Below are 16,542 nucleotides of genomic sequence, written 5' to 3'. Positions count from 1 at the left end.
TTAGGTAAACTAGACTAAGGAAGAACAAATAAGTTGTAAGACAGGGATGAAGAAAATTATATAAACCATTTTTTAATTTGAAATTATTGGGATGACATTGTTTAATAAAATATGTTTCATAGGTACAGCTCTATAATATATCATCTGTGTATTGTGTATTCATCACCCCAAGTCAAGTGTCCTTCCATCACCATTTATCCCCTCTTTACCCTTTCCTACCTCTCCCTCCCCTCTGGTAATCACCATATTGTTGTCTGTGTCTGTGAGTTTTTTTTTTTCCTTAATCCCTTTACCTTTTTCACACAGCCCCCTGCGCCCTCCCTCTGACAACTATCAGTCTGTTCTCAGTATTTATGAATCTGTTTCTCTTTTGTTTGTGAGTTTTATATAAACCATATCTTCTGATTTGAAAAAGCACCTTAATTGAGAGTTCTTTTTTTGTGTGTATATTGAGAAAAATAGGTCTTTGTTTATAATATTCCAACCTTGGATCCATAGGTCCAGCACTTCCCTTACTCCCAAAAAGGCTGTAAACCAAAACCAAGCCCAATAATTCCCCATTCCTTATCTGTTAGCTCTCTCCTTCAGGATCTGGGGTATGTTGTCCTCAGCCTCCGTATAATAGTCCAGGAAAGCATGTGCCATATTACACTGGATCATGGTGAAGTCCAGGAAAGGCACAGTCCTCTCCATACATCCCGAGTTCCAAGAGTCCAGAGACAGTCTAGGTCTGCAAGGCAGAGTCCTTGGTGGCTTCCGAGGCAGCTAGAGTAGGTGCAATCTAAGCAGCAGCAGGCCCGCTTTCTTACTAGCCCAGGCCGCATGGCTGAATCCTGACTACAAATCACATAGCTACTTCTCACATGGCTGCTACAACCTGCTGCTCCATCATGCTCCTCTAACATGCTCCTTCTGTCATGCGTCTTCTCATCGTGGATGGGGGCCCTTCTTTAAACCCGCAAGCCCCTTCTTTCACATCAGAGCTCATGGCAGATATGTGGGGGGCCCTTCTGCATCTTTTCAAATCACATGGTCCTAATTGAGTTGTTTTTTAAGGTTGATCTTTTTTTAACTTTAGCTTTGTTTTTTTCCTGTAGCAAGAAATTAAAAATACACCATCTAGATTCAGAAATAGAGATGGAAGGAAGAAAACTGTAAGATCTGAATATTGAAGTATAATATTTGCTTTCTGTATTGTTTGATTCAGCCATTGTGTTGTTAATAAAGCAAATAATTTTTAATGTTTTATTGATTATACTGTTACAGTTGTCCCAATTTCTTTTTCCTCTGCTCCCCTCCACCCAGTGACTCCCCCTCCCTCCAGTTGTCCCCCCTCCCTTAGTCCATGCCTATTGGTTGTCCATATAGTTCTTCTCTACATCTTCCTGTCTGCTCCACTCCCTCCTACTATGCTTCTTAATTCCTGTACGATCTCCCTCCCTTTCCCCCCTTCCCCCTCCCCACTGACCTCCCCCCTATATGTTCCCCATACCTATAATTCTTTTTCCACTTTCGTTGCCTACTTAGTTTGCCTTTGTTTCAATTCCCTCGCTTCTGTTGTTGGTTGTTGTGATACAGTTTTCATTTTAATATTCATAGTTTTGATCGTCCTTCTTCTAAACAAGTCCCTTTAGCATCTCACATAACAGTAGTTTGGATCTAATGAACTCCTTCAGTTTTACTTTGTCCTGGAAGCACTTTCTCTCCCCTTCTATTCTGAATGACAGCTTCACTGGATAGAGTAATCGTGGCTGTAGGTTTTTGATTTTCATTCCTTTGAATATTTCTTGCCAATCCCTTGCCTGCAGATTTCCTTTGAGAAATCAGCTGATAGTCTTCTTGGGACCCCTTTGTACATAATTCTCTTCTTCTCTCTTGCTGATTTTAAGATTTTCTCTTTTATCTTTAATTTTTGACAATTTGATTATAATGTGTCTTGGTGTGGTTCTTCCTGGGTCCAGTTTTTTTGGAACTCTCTGTGCTTCCTGGACATGTAAGTCTTATTTCCTTCCCCAAGTTAGGAAAGTCTTGCTTCATTATTTTTTCACATAATTTTTCAATTTCTAGTTCTTCTTCACCTCCTGGCAATCCTATAATTCAGATGTTCACTCTCTTATAGTTGTCCCAGAGGTTTCTGAGCTTCTCCTCACTTTCCTCATTTTTTGTTTCCTTTTTCTGCACTAGTTGACTGTTTGTTCCTTCCTTATGTTCTGATTTGTTGATTTGATCCCTGGTTTTCCTCCCCTCACCACTTGTTTCATATGTGTTTTTGTTCATTTCAGCAGGGCTAGCCTTCATTCCTTCCCTGTCTTGATTAAGTCCCGCTGTTATTTCTGTCAGCTGTCTTATAACTATAGCTCTGAACTGAGCCTCAGAAAGGTTATCTATCTGTTCGTCCATTAATTCATGTATTTGCTGTCGGTCAGCTGCGTGATTGGGATCTCTATCATTAGCCCTTCCATCCTGGCAGTTTTTTGCCTCCTGGGCGGGGCTGTCACACCTCCTATGCTATCGGGGGCAGAGCCCCGTGCACTTGTCACTACCGGGCGGCCCTTCTCACCACTCTGGTGCTCTGTGTGGGGGCGGGGGTCCAAGATGGATTCCTGCGGTTCTCTCTCCGCTGAGAGACTGGGAGCCTTCTCCTCTATCCCCACGCTCTCCAGCCCTCACAGTCTGAGGCAATGGGACTCTGCCTTCCCTGGCGTCGGAATCGTGAGCTGCCAGGTTTGGTCTGCAGCTAGGGGTGCTCCCAGGCACTTCTTGCGTCCCCTTAAATACGGGTGTCTGTGCTTACCGCCGTCCCACCGCCGTCACCGCAGCTGCCGCCGCCAGCACAGCTTGACCTCTCCGCCCTGGCTTCACTCCTCTTACCCGTCCGGATGAGCACCACTTCTTTATAACTTCATATGTTGGACTTCCATGTAGCTTTATTTTCTAGAACTTCTGATTATTTCTGGGTTTGTGGTAGTTGTAGTCCTTAGTTGTGGAGGGAGACGAAGCGTGTCAGTCTAGGTCTCCATCTTGGCCGGAAGTCGCAAATAATTTTTAAAAATAGAAATGTTATGAATATTTTTAGAGCTGTGGAGTAATACCCTTGGAAGCTTTATCTTTTCTTTTTGCAGGGAAGAAGGCGGGATTTGGAGAAGACTACAGCAAATATTCAGTGCTGTTTTACTGTTGAACGTAGGCAAAATAGTTCCCACTTGAAACCCCACTTTCCTCATCTTACCTCTTGTTTGATACACTTTAGGAGGAGGATGAGAATGACTTGATATAGTTAGGAAGTCAGTCTGAACTGTCATTATTAGACCTTATTATAACTTAAGAAAGGTCTTCGGAGAACTATTTCTTTTTATGTCAGTATTTAAAGTGTGATTCTTAAAGTGTGGTCATGGGTCTGTAAGATCAAAACTATTTTCATAATAATATTAAGAAGTTATTTTCCTTTTTCACTGTGTTGATATTTGGACTGATGGTTCAAAAGCAATGATGGGTCAAACTGCTGCATCTTAATTGAACTGGAGCAGTTACACCAAACTATAGTACTAGTCATTGAATTCTTCACTGCCACGTACTCACAGTTAAACATAAAAAAAGCTAATTTTATTAAATAATATTCTGGATGAAACAATAAAAATTAATTTCACTAAATTAACCCTTTAATACATGTTTTTAAATTATTCTGTTAGATGAAATAGGTTGCATGTAAGCACTTCTACACACTGAAAGTACTGTGGTTTTTAAGGAAGAGCTCTTTAAAAACCTTTATTGATTGATTGATTTTAGAGAAGGAGAGGAACATCGATTTGTTGTTCCACTTATTTATGCATTCATTGGTTGATTCTTGTATGTGCCCTGACCAGGGATTGAACCTGCAACCTTGGTGCATTGGGGTGATGCTCTAACCAACTGAGATACCTGGCAAGGGCTAAGGAAAAGTTCTTGTACAGTTGTTTGAGTTACAAGCTATACTAGCTGCCTTTTTCATTTTTTATTTTTTATGGAACATTATTTTTATTTGATAGATTGCTGACAGACTAGTTATTTTATAATTTATTCCAGTTCCTTTTTAAAAAAATTTTATTTTTCAATTACAGTTTACATTCAGTTTTATTATATATTAGTTTTAGGTGTACAGAATGGTCGTTAGATAATCATATACTTTACGAAGAGTTCCCCCCAATATTTCCAGTGCCCACCTGGAACCACATACATAGTTATTACAGTGTTATTGACTGTATACCCTGTGTTGGACTTTATGTCTCTGACTATTTTGTAACTACTAGTTTGTACTTTTTAATCCCTTCACCTTTTTCACCGTTTCCTCTGACAGCCATCAGTCTGTTCTCTGTTTCTGTGAGTCTATTTTTATTATGTTTGTTTATTTTGTTCCTTAGATTCCACATAAAGTAAAATTATATGGTATTTGTCTTTCTCTGACTGACTTATTTCACTTAACATAATAGCCTCTAGGTCTATCTATGCTCTCTCAAATGGTAAGATTTTATTCTTTTTTTTTTTTTTGCTGAGTAATATTTCATTATATATACATATATATATATATATATATACACACACACACACACACACATATATATATGCCAAGCATGCCAAGCTTTTTTATTCACTTGGCTGTTGATGGGCATTTGGATTGCTTCCATATCTCGGTTATTGTAAATAATATTGTAATGAACACAGGGGTGCATATATTCTCTTGAATTAAGTGTTTTGGGTTTCTTAGGATATATACTCAGAAGTGGAATTAACAGGGTAATAAGTCAGTTGCATTTTTAAAATTTTGAGGAGCCTCCATATTGTTTTCCATAGTGACCGCACCAATCTGCATTCCCACCAACAGTGCACAAGGGTTCTCTTTTTGCCACATCCTCACCAGTAGAGAGAGTAAGTAACGGAGGGAGAAAAGAGAGAGAGAAACATTGATGTGCTAGAGAAACATTGATTGGTAGCCTCTCACATGGCCACCCTCCCCCCACAACTGAGGACCTGGCCTGCAACCCAGGCATGTGCCCTGACAGAATCCAACTAGTGACTTCTCCGATTGCAGGCTGGCACTCCACCCACTGATCCACACCAGCAAGGACTGTGGATTTATTGTTGATAGCCATTCTGACAGGTGTGAGAGGTGATATATCATTGTGGTTTTAATTTTCATTTCTCTGATGGTTAGTGATATTGAGCACCTTTTAATATGTCTGTTGGTCATCTGTATGTCCTCTTTGGAGAAGTGTCTATTCATAGGTCCTCTGCCCATTTTTTAATTGGATTGTTTGTTTTTTATTTTGGTGTTGAGTTGTATGAGATCTTTATAAAATTGAGATATTAACCCCTTATCATTGGCGAATATTTTCTCCCACTCAGTAGATTGTCTTTTTTGTTTTGTTGATGGTTCCTTTGCTATGCAAAACCTTCTTAGTTTGATATAGACCAATTTGTTTATTTTTTCTTTCAGACAGACTTAGAGTTATTTAGATTTAGGCATTTGGCCAGCTTTTTAAAAACAGATTTTCTTCATTTATTTTTAGAGAGAGGGAAAGAGAGGGAGAAGGAGAGGGAGAGAAACATTGATATGAGAGAGATACATCAACCAATTTCCTCTCATATGTACTGTGACCAGGGACCAAGGCTGCAACTCAGGCATGTGCCCTGACTGGGAATTGGACCCAAGACCTTTCGGTTTTCAGGATGATGCCCAACCAACTGAGCTACACGGGTCAGGGTGCTAGATTTTTTTTTGAACATTAACAAAACCTCTTACTGCTTCAAAGCAAACAACTGTTATTATTTGTTACGAGTAATTTTTTAAAAAGCTTTCAGGCAGAAATTGGAATTTTAGAAAGTTTATATACACAATTTTGAGCTTGGTAACACCTCACTCCTTAAAGACTTTCTGATGATATTATTGGTGACATTAAGAGATGGTGATTAAAAAATATATTGTTAGGAAGGGGGGGGGGGAGAAAGAGAGGAAGAAACATTGATGTGTAAGAGAAAAATTGGCTGCCTCTCGCATGCTCCCAACTGGGGATCTGGCCTGCAACCCCAGGCATGTGCAGTGACCAGAAATTGAACCAGCGACCTTTTGGCTTGCAAGCCAGCATTCAGTCCACTGAGCCACACCAGCCAAGGCTGATTTTAAAATATTATATAATGAAATGGTCAATATTTGGAATGTTTGTATAACTCATTGAACAAATATTTTCAAAAGGTTAATGCACAATATTACAAACTTACGCATGGGTAGAAGATATATTCATATTGTAAGGTGAATTGCATATATGTAGAAAGATTAGATATCTATTGCTGTGTAACAAATTCCTCCAAAATTTAGCATTCTGAAACAACAAACATTTATTATTTCTCAGTTTCTGTGGGTCAGGAATCCAGATGTGGCTTAGCCAGGAGCCTTTGGTTAAGGTCTCTCACAAAGATGTAATCAAAGTATCAGCCAGGGCTATAATTATCTCATAGCTTAAAATAGAGGGGTACTGTATCTCTCTTTTTGAGCCCACTCATGTGGCTGTTGGTTTGTTGGAGACATCAGGTCCTTACCACAGAACAAATGAGAGAGCCAGAGGGGACATCTCAAGATTCAAGCCACCATCTTTTTAAATATAATATTGGAAGTGATATATCATCCAGTCCTATCACCTCTGCCACATTGTTTCATCCTGCTCATATTCAATTTATTCACACACAGGTAATGAGTATTGAGGGAGAGAGAGATAATTGGGGTCCGTCTTAGAGACCGCTACCACATAGACCTATGAATTTTAATGGAGCAGTGTATGAGAAGTTTATTGATAAGATTTCAGATTGCGCATTTCAACCTATCTTTAAGAAACTACCACTGGTTGAGTTTTGGTGTAGTATCAGAGAATATTTACAATTATCTTAAAATATTAAGATACTCCTTTTTACAACATACGTGAGATTCAATTTTAATTTTCTTTATATACTTGAACTAAAGGAATAGCAGCAGATTGCAGAATAGAATGCAGAAGCATATCTGAAAATCCAGATATATTAAGCCATTAACAGATCTGTGAAAATGTGAAACAATGTCATTCTTCTCACTAAAATTTTTTCTCCATCTGTCCCACTCCTAACTATGAAGCTCCTCTTAGCTCTTTGTAGGTTAGCCTCTTTAGCTTCAGTGTACAGAGGACTGATGTTTGCTTTATAGCAGATGGTCTTGTAGTCAGGAATCTACATACTGAAGAGGTGAGGTAGGCAGGAGTAATAATGGCTCTAGGGCTAGAGGCGTTGTGCCCTGGAGAGGTTCTTGGTTAGATTTAGGGTAAATAAAGAGGAAACAGTTGGGAACAGGTTATGGAGCCCAAGAAATAAAAGGGTTTGGGTAGAAGGCTAGCAATAAAGGCAATTAGTGAGACTCCCTCCTAGTGGGTGGAATGGGGAAGAAAGGGAGAGTGGGAGGGAGGCAGGCCATTGGTAATTTAAAAGTAGAAGAAAACTACCTTTATGTACTTCTTCCCCAATAATAACATGCTGTCTTAGGTAGCTTAGTCTGTCTTATCCTAAGGTACTCTTACTTCCTTAATTATTATGGTTGTAAAGTATCTGATAATGAATTTCAAGAAGGCATTCTTGAGAGACTGTATTATTCCTGCTAGAAACGTATATTTGAAATAGGACCTCTTGATTAAAAATAGTTCCAAGATTGAGAAGAATAACATTTCGTGATTCTTTATAAAGGATTGGAAGAAGGGTGAAATAATGCAGTATTTAAATTTCTAAAAAATTCAATTTAAGTAAATGCAACATAACAAAAATTCAATTTAAATTTAAAAATTCAAAACTAAAACTAAACATGGAAGATTTTTTAAACCAAATCCCTTTGCTAGGTATATTATGCTTTTTTAATATAAATACTGATATACATATGTGCATAAATGTTATACAGCCATATAATGCTTTAAATAAAAATGAGCTTTTTTTACATGTGGTTCTGTATTTTTTGTTTTTTTTCTTTTTTAATTTTTATTTCATAGTTCTTGGGTAGAAAGAATTATTCTATATAATAGTAAACACAGGCTGTTAGCAAAGATGCTTTGATATGGGGTGGGGGAATTTTATACTTTCTATCTAATCTAACTACTAATCATCATTTATTAACATGGAATATTGTTCTGGTTACATGTTAGCCAGGAATGCAATAAGCCAACTTAATGACTATTACCCATATTGGAAGCCATTAAATGTACTTATTTATTGTAATATATATATATAATGATCTGGAATTTTTTGTTATGTTTGAGAACACATACAAACAGGAAAATAACATTTTGACTATTGCTTTTTAGATTTCATCTGTAAAATACTTAAGGATTGGGTAATAAACATTGTACAAGGGTATCAGAAGACGTTGGTTCTATTCACTTTTCTGTTACTAAACCATTATGTGACTGGAAAAAATTTTTCTTCCAAAATTAAAAATGTATTTTGGTATTTATAATTTTATATGTATATCCACTTAGAAGTAGTTTTCAAATATTATGGTTTAGAACTTAGTTATAAAGTGTTATACCAAAGGGTAATCAGATCCCTTAGGCCAGCGATTTTCAACCTTTTGCATCTTCTGACACACATACACTAATTACTAAAATTCTGTAGCACACCAAAAAATATATTTTGCTGAGCTGACCAAAAAAAAAAAAAGGTATGATTTTGATTCATTCACACGGGACAGCTGTTGTTGTGTTGGCTGTTGACATTTTTTATTTGACTAAGGGAAAAGATATCAGTGCCCTGACTAAATAGTCAGGTATTGCATGTTTTAAAAATTCTTGGGGTACACTGGTTGAAAATCACTTCCTTTAGGCTAACCTGAATTAGATATTGGCAACATATGTAATTTCATCTCCACGGGGAGTCATCCTTAAAAATCTTCTTTCTTCCTGTCTTTTTAGACAGGTTGGCCAACTCTCCTTAACTGGGCCTTAATTTTCTCGTGTGTAAAACAAAATGGTTGGGTGAAGATGGTTTAGTTAATTATGTATTAATGACTTGAAGGTTTTAAAATACTTCATTTTTTGAAGGAGAGTACCATTATGAACCTATGAGTGTTTCAAAACAAGAATTACTATAGATAAGGAAGTTTTTAGAATTGTTTCAAAATTAATGTTTAAATTTTTGTATTAATTCTATCCTCCCCCCACCAAAGCTCCTAAAAGACGGCGGCCTGCACGTTCAATATTTGATGGTTTCCGGGATTTTCAGACTGAAACTAGTAGGTATCTATGGATCAGTTTATCCTCTGTCTTTCTGTGTTTCTGTCTCTCTTCTCTCTTCTCTCTCTCCTTTTCTTCTCCCTCTCTCTCCCACATACAAACCCACAAGGTGGAAAAGCACTCATGACTTCCCTACAGGTCAAGGTCCTAGTTTGTTTTATGTACTTTTTCTTAAAAAGAAAAGATTATTAATATGAAGTCTAATTACTTTGAGGAGTCACTTTATTGAAAAAGTAAAATTATGGCCTGGCCAGGTAGCTCACTTGGTTAGAGCGTTGTCCTGGTCAGGGTACATAAAGGAGGCACCTAATGAGTGCGCGGTTGGGTAGAACAGCAAATTGATGTTTCTTTCTCTTCCTCTCCCTCCAACCCCCCACCCCCTCCTTCCTCCTTCCTTTCCACCTCCCTCCCTCTCCCTCCTCTAAAATCAATAAACATAATTTTTTTTTAAAGTAAAATTAGGAATTCAATCAGTGATAGTTATTAACTCCCCCAGACCTAAATCGTTCCAAATTTTAACATTCTTGGTGGTAGAAGAATAAGAGAGATGGAGATAATGTAAAAATTAGGTAATTTACACACTTAATCAGCTTTTGAATGGGCACTTAAATACTATCATCAAATAAAAAAACAGATTTCCCTCGAGATCCTGGTATCTGTCAACTATAGACCACAATAAAAATGGTTATTTTAGGGGAATTGAAAAATAGAAGAAAAAGCTATACCACTCAAAGCAGCCCCCGTATTAACATTTTGGCTACCGTTGTTTAGAATATGTTTATATCATTCTATGGAATAAGTTAGAATGAGAAGCTTGACCTTACACTTTTAAAGGAATTAGTACTGGTTTAGCCATGGAATTTTAAAGGAAAGGACAGTTCTGTTTAGAAAATATATGAGAAACTCTTAGACAGTGTTTGATTTTGTAGTTGATTTGTAATGAGCTCATTGAAGCACAGGCAGGTCTTGTAACTTTAGAGAGGGTTGAAGGGGAACCCACACTGACCCAGATCATCCAGGGAATCCTGTGCTCTGCCAGGAGAAGGTGATAGCAGTGGTTATTCTTGCTCACTGCCAGAATACGGCTAAAAACAACAGATAAATTAGGACCACTTTTAGAACTAGATAAATGGAGTTGAAAGTTTTCTCCTATGCTAAAGTTAGTTTTGAATATATGAAGGAAACATTTTGATTGTGTGACTATATAAATTTCTGCTTTTATTCTTACCATTGGGTAGAAAGCCACCGTGAAGTCTTAAGAATCACTCCCCACCTTGCTTCGTATCTTTTTTCAGAATCAGCATTTAATATTTTTGCATGTGAGGTTACGCACATTGTTGAGTAATTCTTGCAATTGATATATGTTTTTTATAATCCAAGATTTATGCTTTTTATTTTATGGTTAATTGAAACTTTCTCATCCTCCTGTATTGCAGTTCGGCAAGAACAGGAATTAAGAAATGGAGGAGCCATAGATAAGAAACTAACTACCCTTGCAGATCTGTTCCGGCCACCCATTGATTTGATGCATAAAGGCAGCTTTGAAACAGTAAGTAGTTGAATATTCTTAGGCTTAACTGTGAATCCTTTTGCATTTTCAATACTATTTTTTTCTTTCTAAGAGAAGAAAAGCTTTCGGCATACTGTATAGGGAATTGGCATAATTATTAGTATGATATGAAATATACCTAAAAGGTTTGTAGGTATCTTTTGCCCACATTTCTAGGGGGTTTCTAGTGTATTTTAAAAGAATAGCTCTGTGCTCTGGCCGGATTGCTCAGGTGGTTGGAGCGTTGTCCCATACACTGAAAGGTTACGGGTCTGATCCCCAGTTGGGGTGCATATGGGAAGCAGGCAGTTGATGTTTATCTCTCTGTCTCTCTGTCCCTCTCTTTCTCTGAAAATCAACGATCATTTCCTCGGGTGAGGATTTAAACAAAAAAGAAAGAACTAAAAGACTATCTCTGTAGGTGCAGAATACATTCACTCAGTTCTTGGCTTTAACTTGGTTAATGTGAAAGAAAAACTTTCCAGAGCAGGTTTATCTAATTATCTGCTTATTTATAAGCTTAATAAGGGTAGGGAGAACATGCTTCTCCTTATTTTGGTAAACCTTTGGGACCCAGTCTCTGATATTTAATAAGACCTAGTATTTGTTAAATGACTGAGTTTAGTTCAGATTTTAAATATTCTTCTGTTGAGGTGTTCAAACAGCTTTCTTTTATGTATTGCATGTTAATACTCTTTTGAATCAGAATGGCATTTCCATAGATATAAATCATTTAAGTTTCAGATGTCTTATCTGTTAGGATAAAGTAGGCCAAACAATAACCACAAAAAATGATGTTAGTAGCAACAGCTACATATTTGAAAGTATATTTGAAAGTGATTATGATTGTTCTAAAAACTTATTTCCCCTTGACAGACTCTTATTATACTAGCCTAAATGAAGTATTTAGGTTAACAAATTTAACCATAAGCTTGTTCTCAGTTTTAATTTTCTGAATTGTAAAACCTGAGTTTGGCTGCATGTAACAGAAAATCCGAATGTTGGTGATTTGACCAAACAAGGGTTTCTTTTTGTTATGTAAATAAGTCTAGAGTTGACGGTGTCTTTGGTGTTCATTTATTAGCTCAGAGATGTCAGGTTAGATATCTCCTCAGTTTTCTTCATCTTTCCCTCATGATCTTAACATGTCAGCCGCCTATCTCTTCTAGTGTTCCAGGTAGCTTGTCTGCCTATCCTTTCTAATGTTCTGGTGATAATACAGCCACTGAGAGAGAAGAGTAGCAATATGACAGACAAAAATGGTCTGAGTTTGTTTTGACGTGTTTTCCATTTTCAGTAGCTTTCGAGTTGCTGGAGGGCTTAATGAAATAACTGAGCTTGATTTAATATGGTCCCTTTGGGCTCATAACAAGCAGTTACTCTACTGCTTATTCATTGAAGAAAATGAATTTTTTTTGATATTGTCATCTGCAGTTTGATTCATTTTTTAAGGTTATATTACCTTTTTTCTCTGTATTTTATGACCTGTATTGTTTGCAACAATCTATTCATGTTTTTACTAATACTAAACTTTATGAGTCTTTAAATGACATTAACACTCCCCCCAAAAGTAGGCATTTCATTATGAACAATGATATACCCATAAGTTTTATATAAATTAGAGAGGTAATATGCAAAATTAAGTCACTGTAGTTTAGAGAGGTGAATGTTAAAAATTATAGGGACACACTATTATTGCTCATCCAGGGCCCAGAGGTTTGGGCACAATATTAGATGTAGATTTGAGCCATAGTTTTACAACTTTAAAAACTAGACTTTCTTAATGTTATTAGAGGTAGACCATAATTGAGGGTTCTGGAAGGGTTGATTAATTTAATTGTAAATTTAATATTTATTGAGCCCTGCCCTGGCTGGTGTGCTCAGTGGATTGAGCGCCAGCCTGCGAACCAAAAGGTCACCAGTTTGATTCCTGGTCAGGGCACATGCCTTGGTTGTGGGCCAGGTCCCCAGTTTGGGGCCAGCAAGAGGCAACTGATTGATGTTTCTCTCCCTCTCTTCCCCTCTCTCTCAAAATAAATAAATAAAATTTAAAAATAAATAAAATGTTTAAAAAATATATTTATTGAGGTCTCCTTTTTCAAGGCCTTTTTTTAAGTGATAGGGATTATATTTGTTGGGATAGATTTTACTGCATGTGAGAGAGACCAAGAAGAAAACAAACAATACTTAAACAAGATAGAAGTCCAGGCTGTTAGGATGGTTCTCCTCCTAAAGTTACTAGCAGTGCAATTTGGGGGGCGGGGGGGGGGGAGTCTTCTTCTATTTTCTAGGTCTTCCTTGCCTTTGTCTACATGATTCAAGGTGGCTTACTACATGTTCGCTTTCCAGCCAGCATGAAAGAGGGAGGGGGATGAGAAGGGTACACCTTTTCCCTTTAAAGGCACAACCTAGAAGTTGTACACATCACTTCGGCTCAAATCCCATTGACCAGAATTTGGCAATGTGACAAGACCTAGCTGCAAGGGACACTAGGAAATTCAGGTGCTTAGCTAAAAATTGGAGGTTCTGTTACTAAGAGGGAAAAGAGAAAAATGAGTATTTGGTACCTATGTGCAGTTTCTGCCACAAGGAGATAGTGGTAAACAAATCATACAAAGCAAAGTCTCTGCCATCAAAGAGTTTATAATCAAGAGGGAGAAACAGACTATAAACAAATATACATTTATATATATATAGTGTGTATATATATTATGTGCACCCTGGCTGGTTTAGCTCAGTGGATTGAGCGTCGGCCTGCGAGCTAAGTGTTGCTGGTTCGATCTTCCAGTCAGGGTACATCAGAGAAGGAAAACTCTGACTCCAAAAAACCTCCGCTGCCTTGCGGCATACCTCTTCAGGGGAAAGGCTAAGGGAGTAAACCCCGACAGAAAATCCGGAGCCGGAGTCCCTAAGGCGGTTTGACGTTGTAGTCAACACCGGCAACTCCTGCGGCGCACCTGAAGCCAAGCTGTATTGACTCCGTCTTTCCCTTGGATCCTTCAGCTGCGAAGAGAGGGGGGGTCTGCTGCATGGGCAACAGCAGACCCTCCATATCACCCTGCCCAGGCTCTGTAGCTTCAGCGTCATCGCAAGATGTCGATTCAACACGGGAGGAGACAGATACCATGTCACTCCCGAGTCGGACTGCACAGCCATTCTCGGCGGTGCAGATAGACTCTTAAGAAGCTACACCATCGTCTCTCGAGACGGACGGCTGCCGACGACGATGATATATATTATGTGTGTTTCACATATGTGTGTATGTGTATATATATAGAGAGAGACAAGGTATAATTTTAAGTTACAGTAAGTGGTGGGAGAAAATAGAATAAGGGAAGGAGAGAGAGGGCAATTTTTGTTTGGAGCCACTATGGTGCATGTGTACTTACAAGCAAAGTTAAAAGCAGGGTTAATTTCCTAGGTTTCACGTTTGTAATTGTGAGGAGAGAGGACTAATTTTAGATGGGAAAATCAGGGGAGATTATGAAAAGATAAGATTTGAGTAGAAACCTGATTGAAGTGAAGGAACGTAAACCGTAGGAATGTCTAGGGGAAGAGCAGATAGTAAGGTACTGATGTTAGAAGGAACTAGGGCATATTTTTGGTCCAGTCAGGAAAATCAGTATATCTGGAGCTGAGTGAGCTACTTAGGATGAATGATCTGATCTGGGCAAGGGAACGTTTATCTTGTTAAGTTCCATGAACACAAGAACTTTGTTTATTTATCGTTGTATTTAATGCCTAGAAGAGTTTTTGGCACTAGAAGAGTTTTTGGCACATAATTGACCCTCATTAAATCTTTGTTAAATGATTGAATGGCATAATCTGGAATGTATTGTACGGAAAGAATCAGAACAATTTTCATAATAGTCCCTGTTTTTGTAAGTAATTGATATTTATTTGTTGCCATTTAATTACACATGCACCTAGTCCTAATTACTAATAATACTTGATTAATTTCAAAAAATCCTGCTATAAATGCAAATAAAAATATTTTAGCTAAAAATATAAAGAACCAATTCAATAACAAAATTTGTGAGATAAACGTTTTCTAAATAAACTTTATATATAGCTTATATTTAGTTTTATTCAAATTTGGCAAATATAGAAAAATTACAAAACTAGTAAGAAAAAATAATAAAATCGTAATTTTCGTTAAAAAGTACTGTACATATTTTAATATATTTCCTTCTTGACTTTATGCATATATATTTATTATTGAAACAAATATTTTTTTTCACTATATCTTTTATTTTCTTACTTTACTGGTCTGTCTGGGACAGGGAGAACTGTTAGTCTCCCATTGTTTTCCCTTTATCACAGATAAGCCATAGCACATACCTCTGTATTTGGTGAGCCACACTTATCCTTGGGTCTCTGTATAATGAATGGCTTTTAAATGTTGTTTCAGAACAACCTAATAGATTCCAAGAGAGAAGGGTCATCATTTGTTCCGTGGCCCACTCTTATCTCTAGTCTTTGACTCATGTAATTAATATACTTAGTGAGATTGTATAAGACACTTATATTCCCTCCAAACATTGTTGCTTTGCATAAAATTCATGTCATCTCTGGGCCCTTCCTTCTAGCAGTAATTTTTTAACAGCATCTTCAGCTTCTTGTGCTCATTGATAAAAGGCTTTTCCCCAGTATATGCTTCATGAAGGCAGGGATTTTTGTGTTTCGGTAACTGCTCTAATTCCAGTATCTATAACATGGTAGGTACTCAGTATTTGTTGAATAAATGAATCTGAATTAATGAAAGTATAAATGTGAATAAATGAATTTTTAAAAACAAAAGCATATCACTCTCCATCATTTTTAAACTCTGCACTTAATATGTTTTTATTTTTCTTGTCAGTGCTATAGTTTAGACAGACTTATGTAAATTTATCCTGTTAGAGGGATAAGCATTCTCCAGTCTTTTTCTCTAGAAATATGTGTTAATTTTTTTCTTTATTCCCAAATACTTTTTCTTCAGTTAAGGCAGTGTAACTACTCATTTATCACCCATTTATTAAATCCTTGTGTATGCTATAGGTAAGGAAGTTGAATGCTGTTACTTCCTAGGAGACAGGAGTAACTTTATTATATTTGTATACTTTAAAATAAGCTTTTTGACCAGTTAAATACAACTTTCTGGCTCTGTATAGGGATACTTCCTTTTGGAACTTGGGTTTTCACTTGTGGAATCAACAGTGAATATTAGAAAGTGATTTTCTGGAGGGGATTTGTACAAAAAATAGAATAACACTGTCTGTAAGAATGTGTAAACCTTTTTAAAGCAGATAGTCTTACATTGCCCAGTACTTCCAAAATGATGTATGTTCTTCAACTGTTATTAACCTGAGTTAACTGATTCCTAAAATTTTCCTATATCAGGCTGATCAGAAAAGAATATTGTTCCAAGATAAAATTACTCAAACCTGTGGCTTTCATTTCATTGTTCCTATGCAAAGATTTAAGAAAGCATTTGCTCATTTACTTTTCTGCCAGTCTTTTTGTATTCAGCAACATTATTAGGTATTTATCGTGATGAGAAACTGTTAAGCAAAAAGTACACACTTGTGATTAATATTTGTGCTATAAATTGAGGAGTCTTTTAAAGATCATTCTGATATATTCACTTCTAGGAAAACAACCCTAAGAGAAATACCCTCAACAGCTTTTACAGAAATGTTTAGGGCGATTCTATAAAATAGCACATGCCTAATAATTGAAAAG

General features: G+C 37.0%; 1 protein-coding gene across 1 annotated transcript in view; it reads left to right on the top strand.

Annotated features, from left to right (window-relative positions):
* Positions 1–16,542, top strand: part of UBXN7 (UBX domain protein 7) — a 54,470-nt gene that overhangs the window by 19,558 nt on the left and 18,370 nt on the right. The window contains exons 4-5 of the mRNA XM_090278217.1: positions 9,203–9,268; positions 10,706–10,818. Of these exons, the coding sequence (XP_090134343.1) occupies positions 9,203–9,268; positions 10,706–10,818 (179 nt within the window). The remainder of the gene's footprint in view (positions 1–9,202; positions 9,269–10,705; positions 10,819–16,542) is intronic.

Source organism: Furipterus horrens, unplaced genomic scaffold, assembly GCF_987537825.1.
Source record: "Furipterus horrens unplaced genomic scaffold, mFurHor1.1.pri manual_scaffold_1, whole genome shotgun sequence".
NCBI classification, from domain to species: domain Eukaryota; kingdom Metazoa; phylum Chordata; class Mammalia; order Chiroptera; family Furipteridae; genus Furipterus; species Furipterus horrens.
Note: the sequence above shows the minus strand (reverse complement) of the source record. Positions and strands in the feature narration are given on the sequence as shown.